The sequence below is a fragment of the Punica granatum genome, chromosome 8 (assembly GCF_007655135.1).
Source record: "Punica granatum isolate Tunisia-2019 chromosome 8, ASM765513v2, whole genome shotgun sequence".
NCBI lineage: Eukaryota > Viridiplantae > Streptophyta > Magnoliopsida > Myrtales > Lythraceae > Punica > Punica granatum.
Window position 1 is genome coordinate 9419174 of NC_045134.1, and position 18510 is coordinate 9437683.

At 41.0% G+C, this 18510-nt stretch overlaps 3 protein-coding genes across 9 annotated transcripts; 1 reads left to right on the forward strand and 2 right to left on the reverse strand.

The window, feature by feature from the left end:
* Window positions 1–278: 278 nt before the first annotated feature.
* On the forward strand, window positions 279–3787 carry LOC116189364 (glucan endo-1,3-beta-glucosidase 6). Its single transcript, XM_031519004.1, has 3 exons — window positions 279–1181; window positions 2283–2765; window positions 2867–3787. Exons 1-3 carry the CDS (start codon window positions 850–852, stop codon window positions 3498–3500), a joined length of 1449 nt encoding a protein of 482 aa, XP_031374864.1. The 5' UTR covers window positions 279–849; the 3' UTR covers window positions 3501–3787.
* A 157-nt stretch (window positions 3788–3944) lies between these two features.
* LOC116189365 (30S ribosomal protein S17-like) lies at window positions 3945–6034 on the reverse strand. 2 transcript variants are annotated; one of them, XM_031519005.1, is made up of 2 exons: window positions 5368–6034; window positions 3945–4190 (listed from the first exon to the last, which is right to left on the reverse strand). In XM_031519005.1, exon 1 carries the CDS (start codon window positions 5699–5701, stop codon window positions 5378–5380), a length of 324 nt encoding a protein of 107 aa, XP_031374865.1. In that variant the 5' UTR covers window positions 5702–6034; the 3' UTR covers window positions 3945–4190; window positions 5368–5377. The 2 variants fall into 2 exon arrangements, with proteins under 2 accessions (XP_031374865.1, XP_031374866.1); XM_031519006.1 differs by having other exon boundaries at window positions 3983–4185; window positions 5368–5829.
* Window positions 6035–6431: 397 nt separating this feature from the next.
* Window positions 6432–12818, reverse strand: LOC116189363 (glycogen synthase-like). Of its 6 annotated transcripts, none has more exons than XM_031519002.1 (15): window positions 12259–12815; window positions 11274–11795; window positions 10578–10676; window positions 10355–10407; window positions 10082–10139; window positions 9705–9787; window positions 9303–9380; window positions 9082–9161; window positions 8771–8973; window positions 8477–8542; window positions 8155–8188; window positions 7925–8037; window positions 7612–7694; window positions 7454–7527; window positions 6432–6939 (listed from the first exon to the last, which is right to left on the reverse strand). In XM_031519002.1, exons 1-15 carry the CDS (start codon window positions 12463–12465, stop codon window positions 6830–6832), a joined length of 1863 nt encoding a protein of 620 aa, XP_031374862.1. In that variant the 5' UTR covers window positions 12466–12815; the 3' UTR covers window positions 6432–6829. The 6 variants fall into 6 exon arrangements, 4 of the variants coding, with proteins under 4 accessions (XP_031374862.1, XP_031374861.1, XP_031374860.1 ...); XM_031519001.1 differs by having other exon boundaries at window positions 7925–8030; window positions 8148–8188; window positions 12259–12813; XM_031519000.1 differs by having other exon boundaries at window positions 8477–8551; window positions 12259–12813.
* Between the last annotated feature and the right edge of the window lie 5692 nt (window positions 12819–18510).

An 18510-nucleotide genomic window follows, 5' to 3' on the forward strand; every position in this document is an offset into this window, starting at 1 on the left:
ACAATTTTTCCACATGATCATATTACCGTTCCACATGTGGCGTGGGCGGTTTCTCTTTTCTCTGTTTTTTTTTGCTTTGACAAAGAAAGAAAAAAACATAATTCTTTCATTATTATTAAGGTGACGATGATTGAAAATGATGCCCGCAAGATTGATCTCTGGGGAACTCTCATTGAGAGTTTAGCTTCATTTTACCAGTTGGACATTGATGATGATGATGATGATGGGCCCATAATATATTACCTTTTCCCCCTACATTAACCTTTATTCTCTGTCTCAGTGGGCATCCGCCATCTTCATCACCCTCTTTGAGCTGATTGAGCATAGCCTCTCTCTCTCTCTCTCTCTCTCTCTCTCTCTCTCTGTGAATGGTACAGATTCTGGAGCTTCATTCTTACGGCATCAACGTCACTCCACCAGTCTTGCTTTTTCCCTTCTCCTGCTCCTTCCTCTTCCTCCTCATCTCCTCCAAAAGAAATCTACTTTATTTCTGCTTCTTTTGCTGCAGTATATCATTTCCTTCTTTATCCAGCTAGCCACCACACTTCTTCCATGGTTTCAGAGCTTCTACCCTCCTCCTCCGCTTCGTTGCAGAGAATCTGAGGTGGGATTCTTGAGCTCTTCCCAGCTCTGCAGCATAATCCCGAGATTTCGAGCTGTTAAAGTTATCATCTTTCCCAAGAAATCTGTCTTGTTGGGTTCTTGAAAGCTCCTTCCTCTCTCTCTTCAAATCAGCCCTCTTCCCTGCTTTCTTGCTCTGCCCTGGTTCTTCAGTGTTCATAGCAGAGTTCCCGATCCATAAAAGTCACTCTTTGCTCGCTCCCGAGCTTCTGCTTCAGCTGCTAACTAATGGGGAAGCTCTCGTTGTTTATGGGGTTGGCCCTGTTTCTGTCGGCGGCGGGTTTCGCGAACGGGATTGGTGCGAACTGGGGCACGCAGTCAACCCACAATCTGGACCCGCATATAGTGGTGAGGATGCTGAGGGACAACGGTATCCAGAAGGTGAAGCTGTTCGACGCGGACTACGATACGCTGGCGGCGCTCGGGAGGTCCGGGATCGAGGTCATGGTCGGGATCCCGAACGACATGCTCGCCACCCTCGCCACGAGCCTTAAGGCCGCCGAGAACTGGGTCTCCAAGAACGTCTCAACCCATATTTCCAACCGTAATGTCAACATAAGGTGAACTGAAAGTTTGCCCTTTTGTCGAGCTTCTGTTCTTAGACAGCTTCTTATATGCTTCCATCATTGCGGTTGAAGCTGTTACGAGTATTAGGAAGTTTGTTTTGGTTATTCCTATATAAGAATATTGGGTATTCTGCTGTGACAAATACAGCAAAAGAGTGTGCAGAATGTCGAGTTCAGCGAGCAGAATAAGATTCTCGGGTTGGACTGTTAGTGCTCGTGATGTGAGCGGAAGTAGAGGATTCTGTTTGTGTCGGGCTTGAAGATGTTAATTGTGGTAATGATGATCTTTGGGTGATTGTGCTGTGCTCTATAATATAGTGTGCTGTGCGTAGTTGGTTGCTTGTATATATCTATCTAAGAAACCTGTATGAGGTCCTTTAGTCATTAAATCTAGCAGCTTGAAATTAGAAGATTCAATTCATCGCATTCTTTATTGTACATAAAAGCGGGGTTGGAACTCCGAATTCGTTACGACCTGATAGAAGATGCTTCTCCAGCTTGTTTTGAGCTAACTGTAACTGAACTATATGGAATCAAAGTGAGTTGAGTATTCAGACTACGTTCTTTCCTCTGCTTTTGGTCCCATCTTCATCAGTTCTAGCCAGCGATTGATTTTGCCATGCTTTCACATGAAGACGACCAGATAAATTTCTTTCTTAGTAGACATACAATAGAATATAAGTAATGCCCTGCAACTGAGAAAGACTCTTGACTTAATGCTGAATCGACTTTATATGCGCTTGAGATTGTAGATTTTGGCATCATTCTTGGGTTTATTTGCTCCCACTGCATTTCCATGTTTTGATGTGGCTTTCCCTTCGCTGTTAGTTCTTTACGAGGCATCATTCTGTGCCTGCAGCCATAAGATGGCCATTGCCTTAGCTGCATATTGCTCCAACATACCATCCTTTCTCGGTTTCCTTTTGTCTTTTCGTGGTATTGGATTCTCTCTCTTTCCATATTTTCTTCCTCATACCAGCCGTTAATACCCATACTCCATGCTGTGTTGACTGTTCTAGAATAGCTGCAAGACCTTTTATGTATTTTGACATTTGATGAATTTGGAATTTACACTTTGTGTTTTGCTGTCAACAGGTATGTTGCAGTAGGGAATGAACCATTCCTTCAAACATACAATGGAAGCTTCCTTCAAACGACCTTCCCAGCTCTCCAAAATGTCCAAGCTGCCCTTGTGAGGGCCGGCCTGAACAACCAGGTGAGGATTACTTGCCCCCAAAATGCTGATGTCTATGCGAGCTCGTCGGACATGCCCTCGGGTGGTGATTTCCGTGCAGACATCCGACAATACATGATTCAGATTGTCAAGTTTCTCAACGACAATGCGGCCCCATTCACTGTGAACATCTACCCCTTCATTAGCCTCTATACGGATGCCAACTTCCCTGTTGAGTATGCTTTCTTTGATGGCAACTCCTCCCCCATTACTGATGGCTCAGCCACGTACTCCAATATGTTTGATGCGAACTACGACACACTCGTCTGGACCCTGCAGAAGAACGGCTTCGGTAATATGCCCATAATTGTCGGAGAGATTGGATGGCCCACTGATGGAGACAGGTGGAGAATTATTCATGCCCGATTCTGCAGTTACATTGTGAACTTCCAAATGTTTAGACTTGTGGACTAAGATGTGTTGATTTATGCTTGTGTGACAACAGGAATGCGAACTTGGTCTATGCCCAACGGTTCAACCAAGGTTTCATGTCCCACATTTCAGGTGGCAAGGGGACACCAATGAGGCCTGGTCCCATCGATGCCTACCTCTTCAGTCTGATTGATGAGGATGCAAAGAGCGTCCAACCGGGGAACTTCGAGCGGCACTGGGGGATTTTCATGTATGATGGAAGGCCCAAGTATTCTCTCAACCTTGGGACCACGAACTCGGGGATTATCGCGGCCAAGGGAGTGCAGTACCTTGATCAAAAGTGGTGTGTCATGAAGTCATCAGCAAAGCTTGACGATGCACAGATTGCGCCAAGCGTGAGCTATGCCTGCGCTAGAGCGGACTGCACAGCCCTGGGTTATGGGACATCATGTAGCGAACTGGATGCAAAGGGGAACATCTCATATGCGTTCAATAGCTACTACCAGATCAATAATCAGCTCGACAGTGCCTGCGGGTTCAATGGACTGGCCACAGTCGTAAGATCAGATCCTTCATCAGGGACTTGCAAGTTCAACATCATGACTCGGCCATACTATGGCGGTGCATCGGATTGGAGACTTGGGTATCTTCAGGGGCCGTTTGGGTTAGCCCTTGCCCTCATCCTGTTTATGCTGACGATTCAATGAGGCCTGAATATTTTTTCTGGCTCCTGAAGCTAATCGATGATGTACCATTTTTTTTATGACAATTATTTTGCTTCTAGGAAGGTAGATTGGGGTCTCGCAGGTGAATGGTAGTTTGTACCCTTCAGATTTTGCAGCTGTATGCTATCGGAATCTTGATTGTTTCAGTGTCTGTTGCTCTCTGTCAGAGATGGAGCTCTCTTTGTATGGGAAATCTGAGATGGAGGCCAGCGTGATGGAATGATGTAAAGATTCGTATTCGATGTAAGGAAAACACTCTTTGATCAAAAGGCTGTATGTTGTTTAACAACAACCGCTAACTGTTTTTCCTTCGTTTCACGTTATGTATTGCAATATGAGAATCATCAGGTAGCTTTCCAGATTTTCACCCCTCAATAAATTCGCGGTCACTGGTCGTGTCTTTTGTAGAAAAGAAACATGAGCACAGCTGGATGACATCATGTTAATTTCCAAACAAAATCAAAATAACGAAAACTCCTCGGGTAACATGTTTTGTAAACATGAGTCGTAAACATGATCTCAGCTCGGAAGCAGACTGTCCAGAACAGACATACACATGAACTCAATCTTCAGTAGTCTGAAATCATAGCAGATACCAACCACTATCTAATCTGGAAGCTGAAACTAAGCTCGAGCGGTTCCACTCCGATCATTTCCCATTGAATACCTTTCCTACAAAAGAAGAGAATGCCAGTATCAGTATGAGATCACAATAACTTCAGCAATATATGTCACAAGCACAACTCAAAGCTTTTTCCGCATTTGCTAGGTTGCAGGAAGAAATGAAGTAAAATCGGACAACTGAATTGCAGGATAGGCTATGGCAAAGCTGGGCATGACTGGCGTTTCATCATCCCTAAAGTCCCTACGTCCATAACCATGATCAGATTTATTCCCATTATGTTGTCCAATTGCACCGATTGTTATGTTGGACCGCACCTATATAAGAAAAGGTACTTCCTTCCAGCGAGCTCTGATGCAGTGCTATAGCATCTCCATTTGCCTCCCTTTCTTTGATAGACACAATCACATATATTATAACTTTCCTGTTAATTGGAACTTCACATCTTCTTATTTTACCCTTAATCTCATACCACAACAAATGAGAAGATCACACACAATGTCCCTTATCCGAAGAATGTCTACCGTCACGAGCTGCGATTCCGTAAAAAGTATCAATCTGTGAGGCCAAAGAACCCAGCTTACTACACAAGGAATGCAACTCCTAGGGGGGACTCGCCGATTAGATTTCGTGACACCCTTGTTCCACCCGCATTAGGACTGTGTAACCACTTATCACAAGACAGACCTCAAAACCAGCCCAAGAATCAATCTACTAGGTGATAGAACACCCTGCAAGATATGGCCCAAGGTAACCCCGGTCTATCCGACTTACAGTGTCCATGATGATGTCTCAGCCCCAATGACACAGTAGCTCCCTGACATCGACTCCCACCCTAAAGGTAAGGATTATCACGTGACCGACCAAACCTTGACCGTGCTCCATGGAGGTATCCTGATTGTATAAGCCGGCACTAACACTTCGTCGCGGCCAAAACCTCGACCAAAAAAAGATTGAACTCATAGACTAGAGAACTGACTTCCCTATCTACCTATTGTTGGATTACATGTAAGCGTTATGCAATGAATAGCTCACAGAAAATAAAAGAGCGGCCTAATACGCGATGCTACGGCAATGATGCACTCGAACTACATCATTGGCTAAAGGCGTGCACCAACAGACACCAATGTATGTATGTAACTTGAGCAAACAAAAGTGTCTCGCCAATCGACATTCTACCCAATCGCGAAACAGAATTATTCAAATAAGAAAAGGAGGAAACTTTACCTGTGGTGGCCTACGAAGAGGAAGGCGGGGAGGGGGAGGACTTGGCGGCGGAAGGAGCAGAGGGATTGGAAGCGGCGGGAGAGGGAGGGGTATAGATGCGGGCGCGCTTGAGGATCTCGGCGACGACCCAGTGCTTGCGCTTGCTGAGGGGGCGGGAATTGTCGAGGCGGACGCGGTCGCCAATGTTGCAGAGGTTGTGCTCGTCGTGGGCCATGAACTTGGAGGTCCGCTTGACGTAGCGGTTGTAGAGCTTGTTGTGGAATAGCCGGTCCACCGCCACCACCACCGACTTCTGCATCTTGTTCGACACCACCATCCCCACCACTCCCTTCATCCCTTCTTCTCCCCTCTCAAAACCCTAACAGATCACTCACACAGTCAGTCTGCCCTATCAGCTCAGCCCACTGTCAACTGCGCCTTTCTCCTCCTCCTTCCTCGCCGTCCCCCCCGTTTTCACCCTCCGCAGTCAGTCCTCTCTTCCCCCTCAAGGGCATAGAGGTAATTACACAAGGCACCACGGGTCTTCTTGAATTACCTCAAACAGAACCGAACCCGTTTTCTGTCGGGTCCAACCGCATAGGGTCCGACCAGAACAGTGGCCCGAGACTCCGAGTTTGGGAACGAATCTGTTCTCTTCGAATTAAGGCTCATTAGTTTGGCATGGGAGGATTCGTCTGGATTGCAAGCACATGGTGATCCAATTTCGACTGGACTTCAGTATATATCGCAAAAGCGCATGAATGAAAGTCGTGGATCGAGATGAATGGTTCATTATGAGTCGTGAAAAATGAGAGTCATGGATCGAAGCGGATAAAATCTAATGACTAGCTTAACCCTGTATTTTGAAAATTCACTTTTAAGTTTTCCGTGTTATTTATGCTCACTGAACGATACTTCCTCGCAATATTACATCGAAATTTCTGAAGAGTGTTATTCGTTTTTTTTTTTTTTACGGTGGTCTAGGTGTCATCGACGTACTTCTCACATCGTAAAAGGCCCGTGTGAATCATCCTTTACAATGTTTTCCATTCTTATTATGAGTCTGCTGTAACCATTCATTTCAATGCCGCAATGTATTAATTGACTTTTGCCATGCAGTAACCTCCATGAGCTCATCTGAAGAAATGGCAACTTCTCAGTGTCCCCGTCAGAGCTCTTGATCTAAGAGCTCCGTGTTCTCGACTCCTGCAGATTCTTACATACAAAGAGACGGATAGCATCGAAAAGTGGCCATCCGAGCATTTTACAAGACAAACAAGAATTGAATGATACAACAGTGGGCAGTTGATCATGCCAGTCAAAACACTTACTAATTTACAAGTAGTCCCTATAATCATTGTTAGGCCCTGAATGAACTCCCGACAAGAACATTCCCCGGTGACGAGATAGGTCTGTCGAGTCATCCAATGTTATCTGTGCGTGCAACAGGAGGATTACCTAATGATGTGTGTTCGATACAGTGTCACCGTACTCTCACGGAGTTGTACACGTCGATGTACTTCCCTGCAGTATTGTTCCAGCTGTTGTCTATTTCCATAACCTTCCTGACTGTTCCGGCCCATACGCTGGGATCTGCACCACAAGTTTGTTGAGATAAGAAGCAATCAGGAACCTGAAAATAAGGGAGCACCATGGACTTGGATATAGGCATGTTGTCGAGCTCAGTTCATCATGTGAAATGCAGAAATTGACGGAGAGGGCAAAATTGTCTAATTAAGTAACCACAGTCTAGAGTCGAGGATAATGTTTGTATGCAACTCCCGAACCAAGACGTGTTTGCTGACGAAAGTCAGGCAACAGAAAACTCCATAATTAAACGCCCATTAAGTACTCTTTGACGGAAAAAAGGAAATGCAATTTTATTAGAGCAACTCATGCGTCTTCCACATCAAAACAAACTCATATACCATTTCTGGCATCTCTGAAATGAGATGCCGCAATTTCCTCACCTTTTCTTCTGCTTTCCCCCTAATAGACTTGCCAGATTTCTGCTGTGTGCATATGGCATTCTTTTTATACAGAAGCTACACTAGATGCTGAATTCTCGGGAAGGAATTAAACTTATCATAAGAACAATACTACTTACTTTCCCTGTAATAAGAAAATGCACGATCTAGAGCCCAGTTTAATGATCCCTCATCAATACCTTCAAAGACAAACCTAACAAGAAGAAATGCAGTAAGTCCGTCAGTCCATGAATCGATTCAAATTAGCAGTATTGACTCAAGAATTTAAACACGGTACCCATTTGCCATCTCGCGATTTGATTGATTATCCATGTCAAACACAGTGTCTGCTAAACCACCGGTTTTCCTAACTATCGGGACCTGAAACACAGTTCATATAAATTAGTATGACCCATGGGATTCTATGCAGGTCAAACTACATTAATACGTCAAAAAATTTATCATCAGACATTACAAACTTATTGACCATGGCAATTTAACACTCGAAGCTCCATTTGATAAAGGGAAAAAATGAGTAGATAAAAACAGGGGTATGAAGACGAAGATTTGTTGAGATCCTGAAATTGAATTCCTTCAGTAAAAGTACTCACTGCTCCATATCGCATCCCGATCATTTGGGCAAGGCCGCATGGTTCGTACATGGAAGGAACTAACACCATATCTGCTGCAGCATAGAGCATATGGGACAGCTCTTCACTGTATAAAGTCATAGCTAGATTAAAAAATTATCTGACATTACCAACTTTTGTGGATGTTCTAAGAGAAAAAGAAAGCTTGCTGGAATCAAAAGCTCTCTGGGATAAGATCATTCACCTGTATATCAGAAGAATCCGCACGCTAGGGCCTTGATTGTGCTACAAGTAGTTAGATTAACTGTTCGTCAAATCCCATTCGAATGCACGTTAGGAAAAAGAAATTCACGGTGTTTTAGTTAATTTGAATATATTCATATTAAATATGGAAATACAGGTTAGTAGTGTTAAAATGATTATACTATTCAATTATTTTAAACGAGTGGAAGGGGACTATACGTGGTCCATGAGGACAGCAGAAAGTCGAAGAAGCTCGGTTACAAAAGAATTCATCACAAATCGTTGTACAAGATACAATCACAGATAAAATGGATTGTGATTAGTGATTACCAAATCTGCGAGATACTTGAACTCGCTCTCTACCCGCCGATCCGGAGCTTTTCCTAGTACAATCATCTGTCCACCCTAAAGGTAGCATTGTGAAGGAAAAAATACAGTTAACAGAAGCATGACAGATCGATGGAAACCAAGATTTTCCATGTTTTCATTTAGGGGTCATAGTCATAGCCAAGTTGACTCATCAACAGAAGAGGATGAAGAAACATCAAACACGAGTATTCATGACTCTGACTTGAAAGGGATTACAGAGAAAGAGGGAGAGGAAACAAAGTGGCAAGGACTTACAAGTTCTTCAACGCGCTTAATTGCGTGAGTGATCAAGTGAAGACCCTTTTGGGCAACAAGTCGGGTAATACAAACAACCAAGGGAACCTTTACTGATGCATCTATTGTATTATCCCCTTTGATGATACTGTCCCCTTTCAAGTCCAAGCCAAGCCCCTTCTGGACATAGTATTTACATAACTTCTTACCTTCAAGATCTTTTGCTGCAAATAAGAGAAGATGAAACCAAAATGCACCTCAGGATTATTTTCTTCGTAGGGAGCAAAATATGTTTAGGCAAAATCAGAAAATGGCCTATTGAAGGATATCACCATTAAATTTAGCAGGCAAGAAAATGTCAGTTGCAGGATTCCACATGTCAGTGTCTATCCCATTCAATATGCCAACATACCTGAACAATTCGACCAGGGCATTAATAGATCCAGGAAAAAACCAACTCTAAACATGTTATGTTAGACTAAAACACAGAGCATAAAATTTCGGTAACCATACATGAAACCCCAATCCTGAAAGGAAAATTCGTGATACATACTTATCGCGATGTCTAAGCAGAGTGCTTGCAAGCCATCCAGAGCAAAGGGTTTCCTTGAGATACGTTGGAGAGACAGTCCTGAAGAGGGGAGAAACGTGACATGATGAAGTGAGTGAAAGGTTATCTGCGAACAGCTCATTTAAAATAAGCACATTCCATTTTTAGTTTGTAATTCCTATATTGGCATTCTTCAACCGTGCGTCACTTATTTTTAAGTAATTGGCATGGAAACTCAGGTAACAGGAACCCAAATGGAAAATTTTAGGCATACAGTTACTTTGCTGTCCGATGGTAATTCTGGGGGACATACTCAGGTGATAGGGCAATATGCCTGGATGTTCAACTAAAGATACATGATCATGTTTTAAGCAGATGATGACAAGAATAGAAAAGGTGACTTACAATATAGAATTGCTGTACACGATGCCGCCCTTCAATAAGCTCAATCTCTCAGGATTATGACCAACTGTTCGGTCATCCACAGCCTGACATCTTGAAAAATAAAGGAACTGAGGATTTCAATAGAGCCTAAATTTGGAGACTCAAGCAATTTTCAACAACACGTAAAAGACAAAAGAATTTCACACGTCAGGACTTTATTTATTACCAGACGGCGCCAACGGTTAAATCATGCTAGGACATTAATTGAATTTTCCCCTTAAGTCGCAGAGAATGAATTGAAAACTTTCATGTTTCTGAGTATCATTTTTAATGGAACTCTGCATGTTCATAGGAACCTTATGTAGCAAGCAAGGTATAAGGCCTAATTGAGAGCTCGCCTTTTCCTCAGTCGCATAGATTGACCCATCAAGGCCGCACTTATCGAGTTGCTCTTGTCTGCAAAGAGTTACATATGACCACATCAATGGGCTAAATTTGCAGCTCACGCAAAAATAGAGGGAAAGACGAGGACAGCCCCTTCTTTTCCCTCCAAAAACAAATAAATTCGTCCAAAAGCCACTGTTATCCCTTATAATAATCAAATCAAGGTCCTTCCTTTTGGGCCAGCATCAAATCGAAGTTCAATATGAAAGAAATCAATGTCTACATACCTACACTCGCCATAGTGCTCCATGTTATGGATGGTCAAAGTTATCCTTGGTTTCTGCATTCATACAAAGGTTTACATCAATAGGAATTATATACCACAATATCTCATGAAAAATCCAAATCCATCACGAACCAACATGAAAATATAATCGATTAAAGAATTGAGACAGAGAACAGAAGAAGTTATACTTCTTTTGATCCCCATGGAGAAGCTTAATAAATTACCTTGAGGGAAAGATTATGGTACATGTCCCAGTAAAGCAGGGGCAAACCACCTGTCTGCCATTCATGTACATGAATGATATCAGGTTGCACAAGGGTCACCTGCCATCATTCATAATTTTATTAACAACAGAAGCACATGATATAAAATTATACACTCTCGATGACAGAGGCATCAGAAGCATGTGAAATAAAATTATACACTCACGATTAGAGAGATCCATATTATCTACAATATAAATAAATTGTTGATAACTTGACAGAGTCCTGTAAACCGATCTTCCAAAGGTGAATTACAAAATTCTAGATCTCACTGTTATCAGCACTGTATCCATTTATTTTTAGCGCATCAAGAACAGGACCTTAACAAAGTTACCTGCGCATGAGATAGATCTTTAGACAGTTAAGGTTTCCAAAAGAATAACAAATTGTTCCATAGGATCCAGGCAAAAAGGGTTGCTTCCACTCAAGATGTAAAGAATTTATCATTAATATAGTTTGAATAAGTTCACCATTCTAACCATTAGAAAGCATTAGAATTGTCTGGCATTTTAACTAATTGCTAGTCAGTCGAAAATAGAACTCAAAAGCATCCCAGTTTAATTCAGTGGGATCTTTCATTCACATTTTTTTTCCCAACCAAGAACGTTTTATAATTGGAAATCCATGCAACAGTAGTTCTAAGGATAGCGCACAGACCTGCATCCATTCAAGGCAAGCCCGACTGAAGAACAAGTATGCCTCCGTCTCATCATATGAGCCCCCATACACTGACTGCCCTTTGAAGAAATGATTTGACGGTTCGATGAATATCACTGGGATCCCAGAAACAGTCCCACGATAAGCATTAGTTGGGACCCAGTTCCCATCATGGAATGAACCATACGAGGTTATCAATGTCAACTCTGAGATCTGTTCCTTCTGAATACACTCGTAAAAAGGCAACATAATATCCACCGTATGACCACGAGACAGACATGCACGAGCAAGTCCTGTTACAACATCCCCGAGGCCACCGACTTTTGCTATTGGAGCCATTTCGGCCGTGACATGTATTATATGCAGGGAGTCAGGATCCTTCTCAGTGTTAGATGGGACCTCAAAATTGACATCAGAAGAAGGGAATTCCCGCTTCCAGAACGGCGTTGCATCAACAGGGGAAGGCCACTCAATGCTCTTTGAAACAGGATTGGCCACACTCACTTTACTTCCTGGGCGCGCCTTTAATAAAGAAAAGCAGAAGCTTGTTTAACATCAAAGACCTTTTATGGTTCTTGGTTCCATTATTAGTCTGCAATCAAACTTCACTTCTAGGACCCACTCACTCCTACCCGACAATAACTGAAGGCAAGAGATGCATAAAATTCTTAACAATCTGAAAACATAATCGTCTATCACCGGTGAAGGACCAACCTTTTCTTTCTTAACAAGCAAAAGAACCAACGAAATTAGCAGGGTACAGAATCATAAACCTATGTAAGATCAAAAGGGTGTCCATAATTTTCGGTTTCATGATCAATCTCGACAATCTTCAGCTACCCGGAGCTATACCCGAAAATCAAATCACTAATGAAAGTGCAAAATGCACAGAATTGTGGTCAGTCTTGTCCTTCCGCTTGAACTCTCCTCATACAGAACACCCAACAAACAGAAAGAGACATCTGAAGCAGAGCTTTGGACTTACCACTGGGTTGGAGTCAGGAGAAAGATTCGCAGCCGTTGGAGTGGAGCCGACTGCTTCGACCCTGAGCGAGGAAGAAGGAGACAGCTTATGGGTCTTCGGACAGAAAGAAGCAGAACAAGCGTTCCCATTAAGGGGAGCTCGCCTGGAAGAAGACGAAGAAATGCAGAAGCTTGAGAGCCACAAGTTGCTCCCGGTTGCGCACTCCATCGTCACCCTCAAATCTTCTGCTCTGCGGCTGACAAGCTCAGGAAGGAATGGAAGGAGGATTATATTACAGCAAAAGGTGGATACTTTGAGTGCAGTGGGCAGCCTCGGGAATCATCCCACCGGTTAATTAATGAATCGTCCATCGGAATCAAGAATATGCTTGCTTGCTTGCTGAAGTTTAAAGCCTACAAACTTTGCGACAAAAACGGAGGTGTAAATTCATCTCAGCATGAAACTTCGATTCACCATCAGTTTTGTCACTCAGTTAGCTACCCCGTCCAATTTAATCGAACGTGCCAACCTAGCACTTGACAGTGCCGCTTGGCTAAGTGAGAGCTATAAAAGAAATTTTAAATAAAAATCAATCTAATTTTTTTTAAAAAAAAAAAAAAAAAAAAAAAAAGAGAGAGGAGGAGGGGGCCGAGCCCCCAGCCTCCCCCTAACCCAATCGAGGTTGCCGACTACCACAGTGTTGACGAGGGACCCCAATTGGGGATGGTGGCCGGCAGCAGAACCCCACCAATAGATATTGCGGGAACCCCCCAATTCCAAGGGCGGCAAGGCCCTACCGACCGTAATTGAGGGAACCCCCAATTCCAATAAGTGGCCGGTGGAAATTGGAGGTTCCCTTGGTGGCTGGTAGCGAGACCCCACCGATCGGCCCCTTACCCCCGCTTCCTCCACCCCTTTTTCTTTTTTCATTTTGTCCTTTTAAAATTTTTTTAAGAATAATTTCGAGGCCTATGTTGTATGTGCTACTAATATATCACGTCCATTCTTGCCCTATAAGGATCGATCTGGTACTTTGCTCTTTCCTACAGGTAAATTCATTGGAGTCTTTTATAGCGAAGAGTTGAAGTTTGCATGCGATGTTTGGCCCATCAGCCAATCTATGTGCGTCACGTGGCACCGTCAAGTGCCACGTTCAGCACATCCGATTAAAGTTTACCGGGTAGCCAATGGCGTGGTAAAATCGATAACGAAGAGGTAGTTTTTCTTTTATAAAAAAGAAAAGTTTGTGATAAAACGTAAAAAAAAATTAAAGTTTGTGATTTTTTATGTCATTTACCTTAAGTTCTTATATACACTATTTAATTTTTTAAAAATTTATTATGATATGACTAATTCAATTTCGAATCCGATCGACCCCTAAGTGGTAAATGTACCGTAAGTTAATTGGAAGGGAATTTTTCACAATCTAAGAATGGTATTAAAAGCTTACTAAGTTATGCAATAAAAAAATACTGGTAAAAATCACAGAAAAGAAAAGAAAATCGGTTTGTGAAAGCTCGGGGAATTGCAAGATCGATTTTTTTTTGTTATAATGTAAAAGTTCAAACTTTATTGAAATGCAGCTGCATTTGATTTCAAATAAAGATTTTACTACATTCAACTCAATTCAATTCTTATCCAAATTTAATAATATAATCATTATAGTTTTAACATTTCTTTCATTTAATAATTTCTCGCTCATACCTTTTCATAATTATTTTTATTCAAATTGAAATAATTGAATGTCCGACTTGAGCTTATATGACATGACCGATCAATATAAATACTCCAATACTCCACCTTTGTCATATATTTCGTACATCACACTAGACAGATATCATCTTCATGTATTACAGCTTTCCTGGACCAATACATGATTTTCTTTTAGTTTTTCTGAGATCAGGTCTTATAGTAAGAGGTCTTGGAGCGCTGTTATATACTAATCCAATTTATTCTACTTTTTATATTATATTACAATATTATATTAATATTTTAATTAAAGTTCTATTTTAAAGTTCTATTCTATTGTAGATTATGATTTAGCTAATATAAAAATCTTGTTCGATATCTATATAATTCTATATAATATGTTATTTCTATAATAAGCACAATTTTTGGATATTCACCTAATTTTGTTAGGGATAAGTGCTTTTCTTCTAGTATTCAAGGCACTGATTTCAGACAAAAAGTCCATAAATCTAAGTGGCATTTATCAATTCCTTTACGTTTGTATCTTTGCCTGCTAGGCAAGAGAATAGCGAGTTACAAATTATGATTCGGTAGGATATGTATTTTTATTAATCAAATTTTGAATAATAAATTTTTCATCTACTTTCACATACATATATATATTTTCACGTATTCATATATTTGTTAATACTTGCAATAATTTTTTTTTGTCTTTTATTATTTCAAAATGTTGAGTGGAGTAGAATTGCTATTCTACTCTAAATTCAAACACAAGCTGAGTAACTAATATAGAACAAAGAAATCTCATGTTACAATTGAGGAAAAAGAAAAGAAAGAAGTCCTAAAGCGTGTTTGGGGTACAAAACCTGGTCTTTGACCACAAGATTGATCGGACTGTAGGGTGCGCTATCGAGATGATGTGTTTCGACATCCCTTTCAGGTTCTCCATTAGTTAGAAAGCCATAAAAGATATTTCATCGTGTCGGTTCAACATAGACGTAACGATTGCGATTGTTAGGGATATAATCCCTTCTGCCCTTGCCATCCCTGACCAAGCAAGTTTGGAAGAATTCTCCGTGGCCCCCCTTGCGATGCCTTTGCTACCATCCAGGCGAATGGCTTTTGTGGATGTGAAAGACCAATTTTGTGGGGTCTAGTATACAAGAATCAAGGAGTACAATTTTTCAGATTTCTGAATTTTCTTTTTTATTGACAAAACTTGAATTTAAGATTTTAAATGTCGAATCACCTAAACCAATTCACATTACTGAAACGCATTTTATCTATCCAATCCAAACTCCTTTGGTTTAATAATTGCCATTTAAGTTATTCCATGATATACATTTTTTTTTTTGGGACGAAACTCCGCGATAGATTGAAATAACCATTTTAAGACTTCCTCAAACATTAGTAATTTGTTTCCCACTTACAACTACATATGCCACAATTACGTATATTGTACAGGAAGTCCAAGAACCTAGATCAGATGCAATAACAGAAAGGAAGTCGAAGAACCTATATGACCACATTCTTTGCCCTCCTCTTGTCAAAGGATGAAAAAAGACCGGAGTTTTTTTTTTTTCAGTGGAGAAAAACTGGAGTTTCTATCTATCTAAATTTAGCATGCGTTTGTTTGGATTTTAAAATAAGTGTTAAAAATGAAATACTTAAATTTTAAGCGTTCAATGAAATAAGTGCTTAATTGATTAAGTAAAATACTATAAAAATTCTCGGCTTTGCCGACATAACAATTCCTTGGTATTTCGTTGAAATTCCTCTGTAAATGACCTTTTCAACGGAACAAACCGTTAGTAAAACCGTCCTAGGTAACTTTACTAGCGGATTACCAATAGATTGGTCTATCCCTCGGTAAACTGTCAGAATACTGAGGGAAAATATCTGTCGGTAATTATCAAGGGATGATTCCATCAGTAATCCATCAAAATTCCGAGGGAATATCCCTCAGTAATCCCTTAATTACTACCAAGGGATGCTTCCTTCATTTAATCCATTAGAATTGTGAGGAAATGTACCTCAGTAATTTCGGTGGAATTATTGAGAGATTGAGGGAAAGTTCTCTCCATAATTCAGCCGGAATACTGACAGATAATTCCCTGGAATATGATGATTCCATCAATATATGGTAATTCTATCGATATATTGAGACTTTTTGAAGAGTTTACTTTTAGAATAGGCATCACTCTAAGGCAAGGATTAAGAGTATAATTTCTTAAAAATAAGTGTTGATTTTAAATAAGCAAAAGTGTATGGGAGGTAGGGGTGCAAATCAAACCAAACCAACCTGAAGGCCAACCCAATCGGACATAACCCGATCATCGAAAACCTATTTTTGATTTGGACACACATCCTTAGGCATGATCACATTCAAGTTTAGTTAAGTGTCCCGGTCTCTAGGGTCTAACCCATACCAATTAATCCTTAGACATGTGGCTCTATATTTAAGATCCGATTAATTCACTTAATTATCTGCTCTAAGTTAGAATAGAATAAAACAATATTCCCATTTTTAATCCTATTTGGGTGGTCAACCTAGATTTTCATAATAAACATGCAATAAATCCAAGCACAAATTATGCATCCATAATATTAATTGCATAATGAAAAAAATCTAAATATGGTTTTTCCCATGGTGGCTTTCTGCAACATAGGAAATAATAAAATATCTACTTTAAATAATGGGAACTGATAATAGGAACTGCAAAAAATATCATAACTTCCAAATCTGCAAAGATTCTTCCACTACCGCTACTTCTAGGGTTCTTCGCTCCGCCTCATGCCGCCATTGTTGCAGCCATAACAACCACGGTAAGAACCTCTCACTTCACTGTCGAAATCCACCGCCATGTTGTCTAAACATTTTTCGGTGTAATTCGTAAAAGCTTAAAACAAATTTACATCCATCCTATGCTTCAACTCGCGAAGCGTACAAGGAATCTAATGTAAATAATTAAACTTTTACAATCGATCCTATAGCTCCTCACTAACGGAACTTTGCAAGGCATCTAAATCGAAAATATCACATACATTCGAACTACCATGAGAGGCCGGAATCATAGCTGCAACTTAGAATCATACAAATATGATAATCCATCAAGAAAATCATACAGAATAGTAGCACAGTGGGCGGCCACTTGAACCCCTAATATTGGTTCGAACTAACTCCTTGATTAGTCCCGACCAATCTTTTACCGATTTCTATCGAGCACATGTATATCTTATGATACGACTCTAATACCACTGTTGGTTTCTATACCATGATATCCTAGGGATTTTAAAATTTTAATATGCAGAGTAATAGCCTAGGATCATCAATCATACGAACATGCAACAACTCACGCAATCGGTTTATTGGGATACCTAGTTTCAAAGGTTGCGATCTCCGCGAGGTAGCTGATGTAGCGGCTGGTGGCATGGGCTGATCGGGGTTATCCCGAATCTCTAGAATAACTGAGGATGATGGCTGATCGTTGGCCTCCTCACTCCTTGCTCGGCCATGTGTCCGTAATGGCATGCATGAGTCCAATCGTCGTGGGAAATCAATTGTGTGTGTCTGATCGGTTCTCATGCGTACCCAAAAGTCTCCTATCATATGTTATATATAAGAATAAATTGGTCTATCTCAAATGAGCCTTACATTAAGCCTATGTCTAGACTTATCATTGGGCTGAACCAACCAAATGGAGAGTAGGTACCAACGTAGCAGTCGAGAATGAGGCTAGAGAAGGGACCTAGGACATGTCTAACCCGGCTCCTAGAGTGACCACAATGCCCCTGCAAACAAATAGCACACTAGGGCCATTTTAACTCAGGTTATTACCACTATGTAAACAAAGTCGCACTTCAAAGTTAAACATTGTGTTAATTATAGAGGCTAGAGGAGGGACCTAAGACATGTCTAATCCGGCTCCTAGAATGACCATAATGCCCCTGCAAACAAATAGCACACTAGGGCCATTCTAACTCAGGTTATTACCACTATGTAAACAAAGCCGCACTTCAGAGTTAGACATTGTGTTAATTATAGAGGCTTGTTGTGTTGAGCACAACCCTTGTCCTTGACCTATAAGTGTCTCGACGTGTTGACCCTCTGCGTAACACCCATAATTAAGGTCAGGTTTCATATGGCTATCACCTCCTCAATTACATCTTATCCTTGCGATATCTTGTCCAAAAGGCGAACATTCATAAGTGTCATACTTGTCTCCCACTAGACAATAAGATCTACAAGTATTCCAACACCCAACGTGACTCGAAGCCACATCACTAACCGCTTAGTTTGTGGATGATTAACTAGGAAGACCCAATGGGGCATTAGTCTGAAGCAATATTGGTCGACATAAATTTTGTATTGCATATGCATGCCCCAACTAACTATTCCCATATATCCAACATACAAAACTGTTGATATATAAATATCTCACCCCCATGGTATGTCGAAGTATAAAGTCCTAACTTCGTAGGTTCATCCACATATACTCAAGATTAAGAGCATATGAACACCTTATAGCACTATAAGTATAAGATTCCTCTTTGTGATAGAGTTCAGGAATCACTTCTACGTGG

Excerpts from the sequence above, each read along its gene's own strand:
- LOC116189363 (XM_031519000.1), bottom strand. The coding sequence starts at position 12,465 with ATGGAGTGCGCAACCGGGAGCAACTTGTGGCTCTCAAGCTTCTGCATT. Across the intron at positions 10,140-10,354 it reads GAGCACTATGGCGAGTGTAG|ACAAGAGCAACTCGATAAGT; the intron begins GTATGTAGACAT and ends AACTCTTTGCAG. Across the intron at positions 8,038-8,154 it reads TAGCGTGCGGATTCTTCTGA|TATACAGTGAAGAGCTGTCC; the intron begins TATACAGGTGAA and ends TAGCTATGACTT.
- LOC116189364 (XM_031519004.1), top strand. The coding sequence starts at position 850 with ATGGGGAAGCTCTCGTTGTTTATGGGGTTGGCCCTGTTTCTGTCGGCG. Across the intron at positions 1,182-2,282 it reads AACCGTAATGTCAACATAAG|GTATGTTGCAGTAGGGAATG; the intron begins GTGAACTGAAAG and ends TGCTGTCAACAG. Across the intron at positions 2,766-2,866 it reads TGGCCCACTGATGGAGACAG|GAATGCGAACTTGGTCTATG; the intron begins GTGGAGAATTAT and ends GTGTGACAACAG.
- LOC116189365 (XM_031519005.1), bottom strand. The coding sequence starts at position 5,701 with ATGAAGGGAGTGGTGGGGATGGTGGTGTCGAACAAGATGCAGAAGTCG.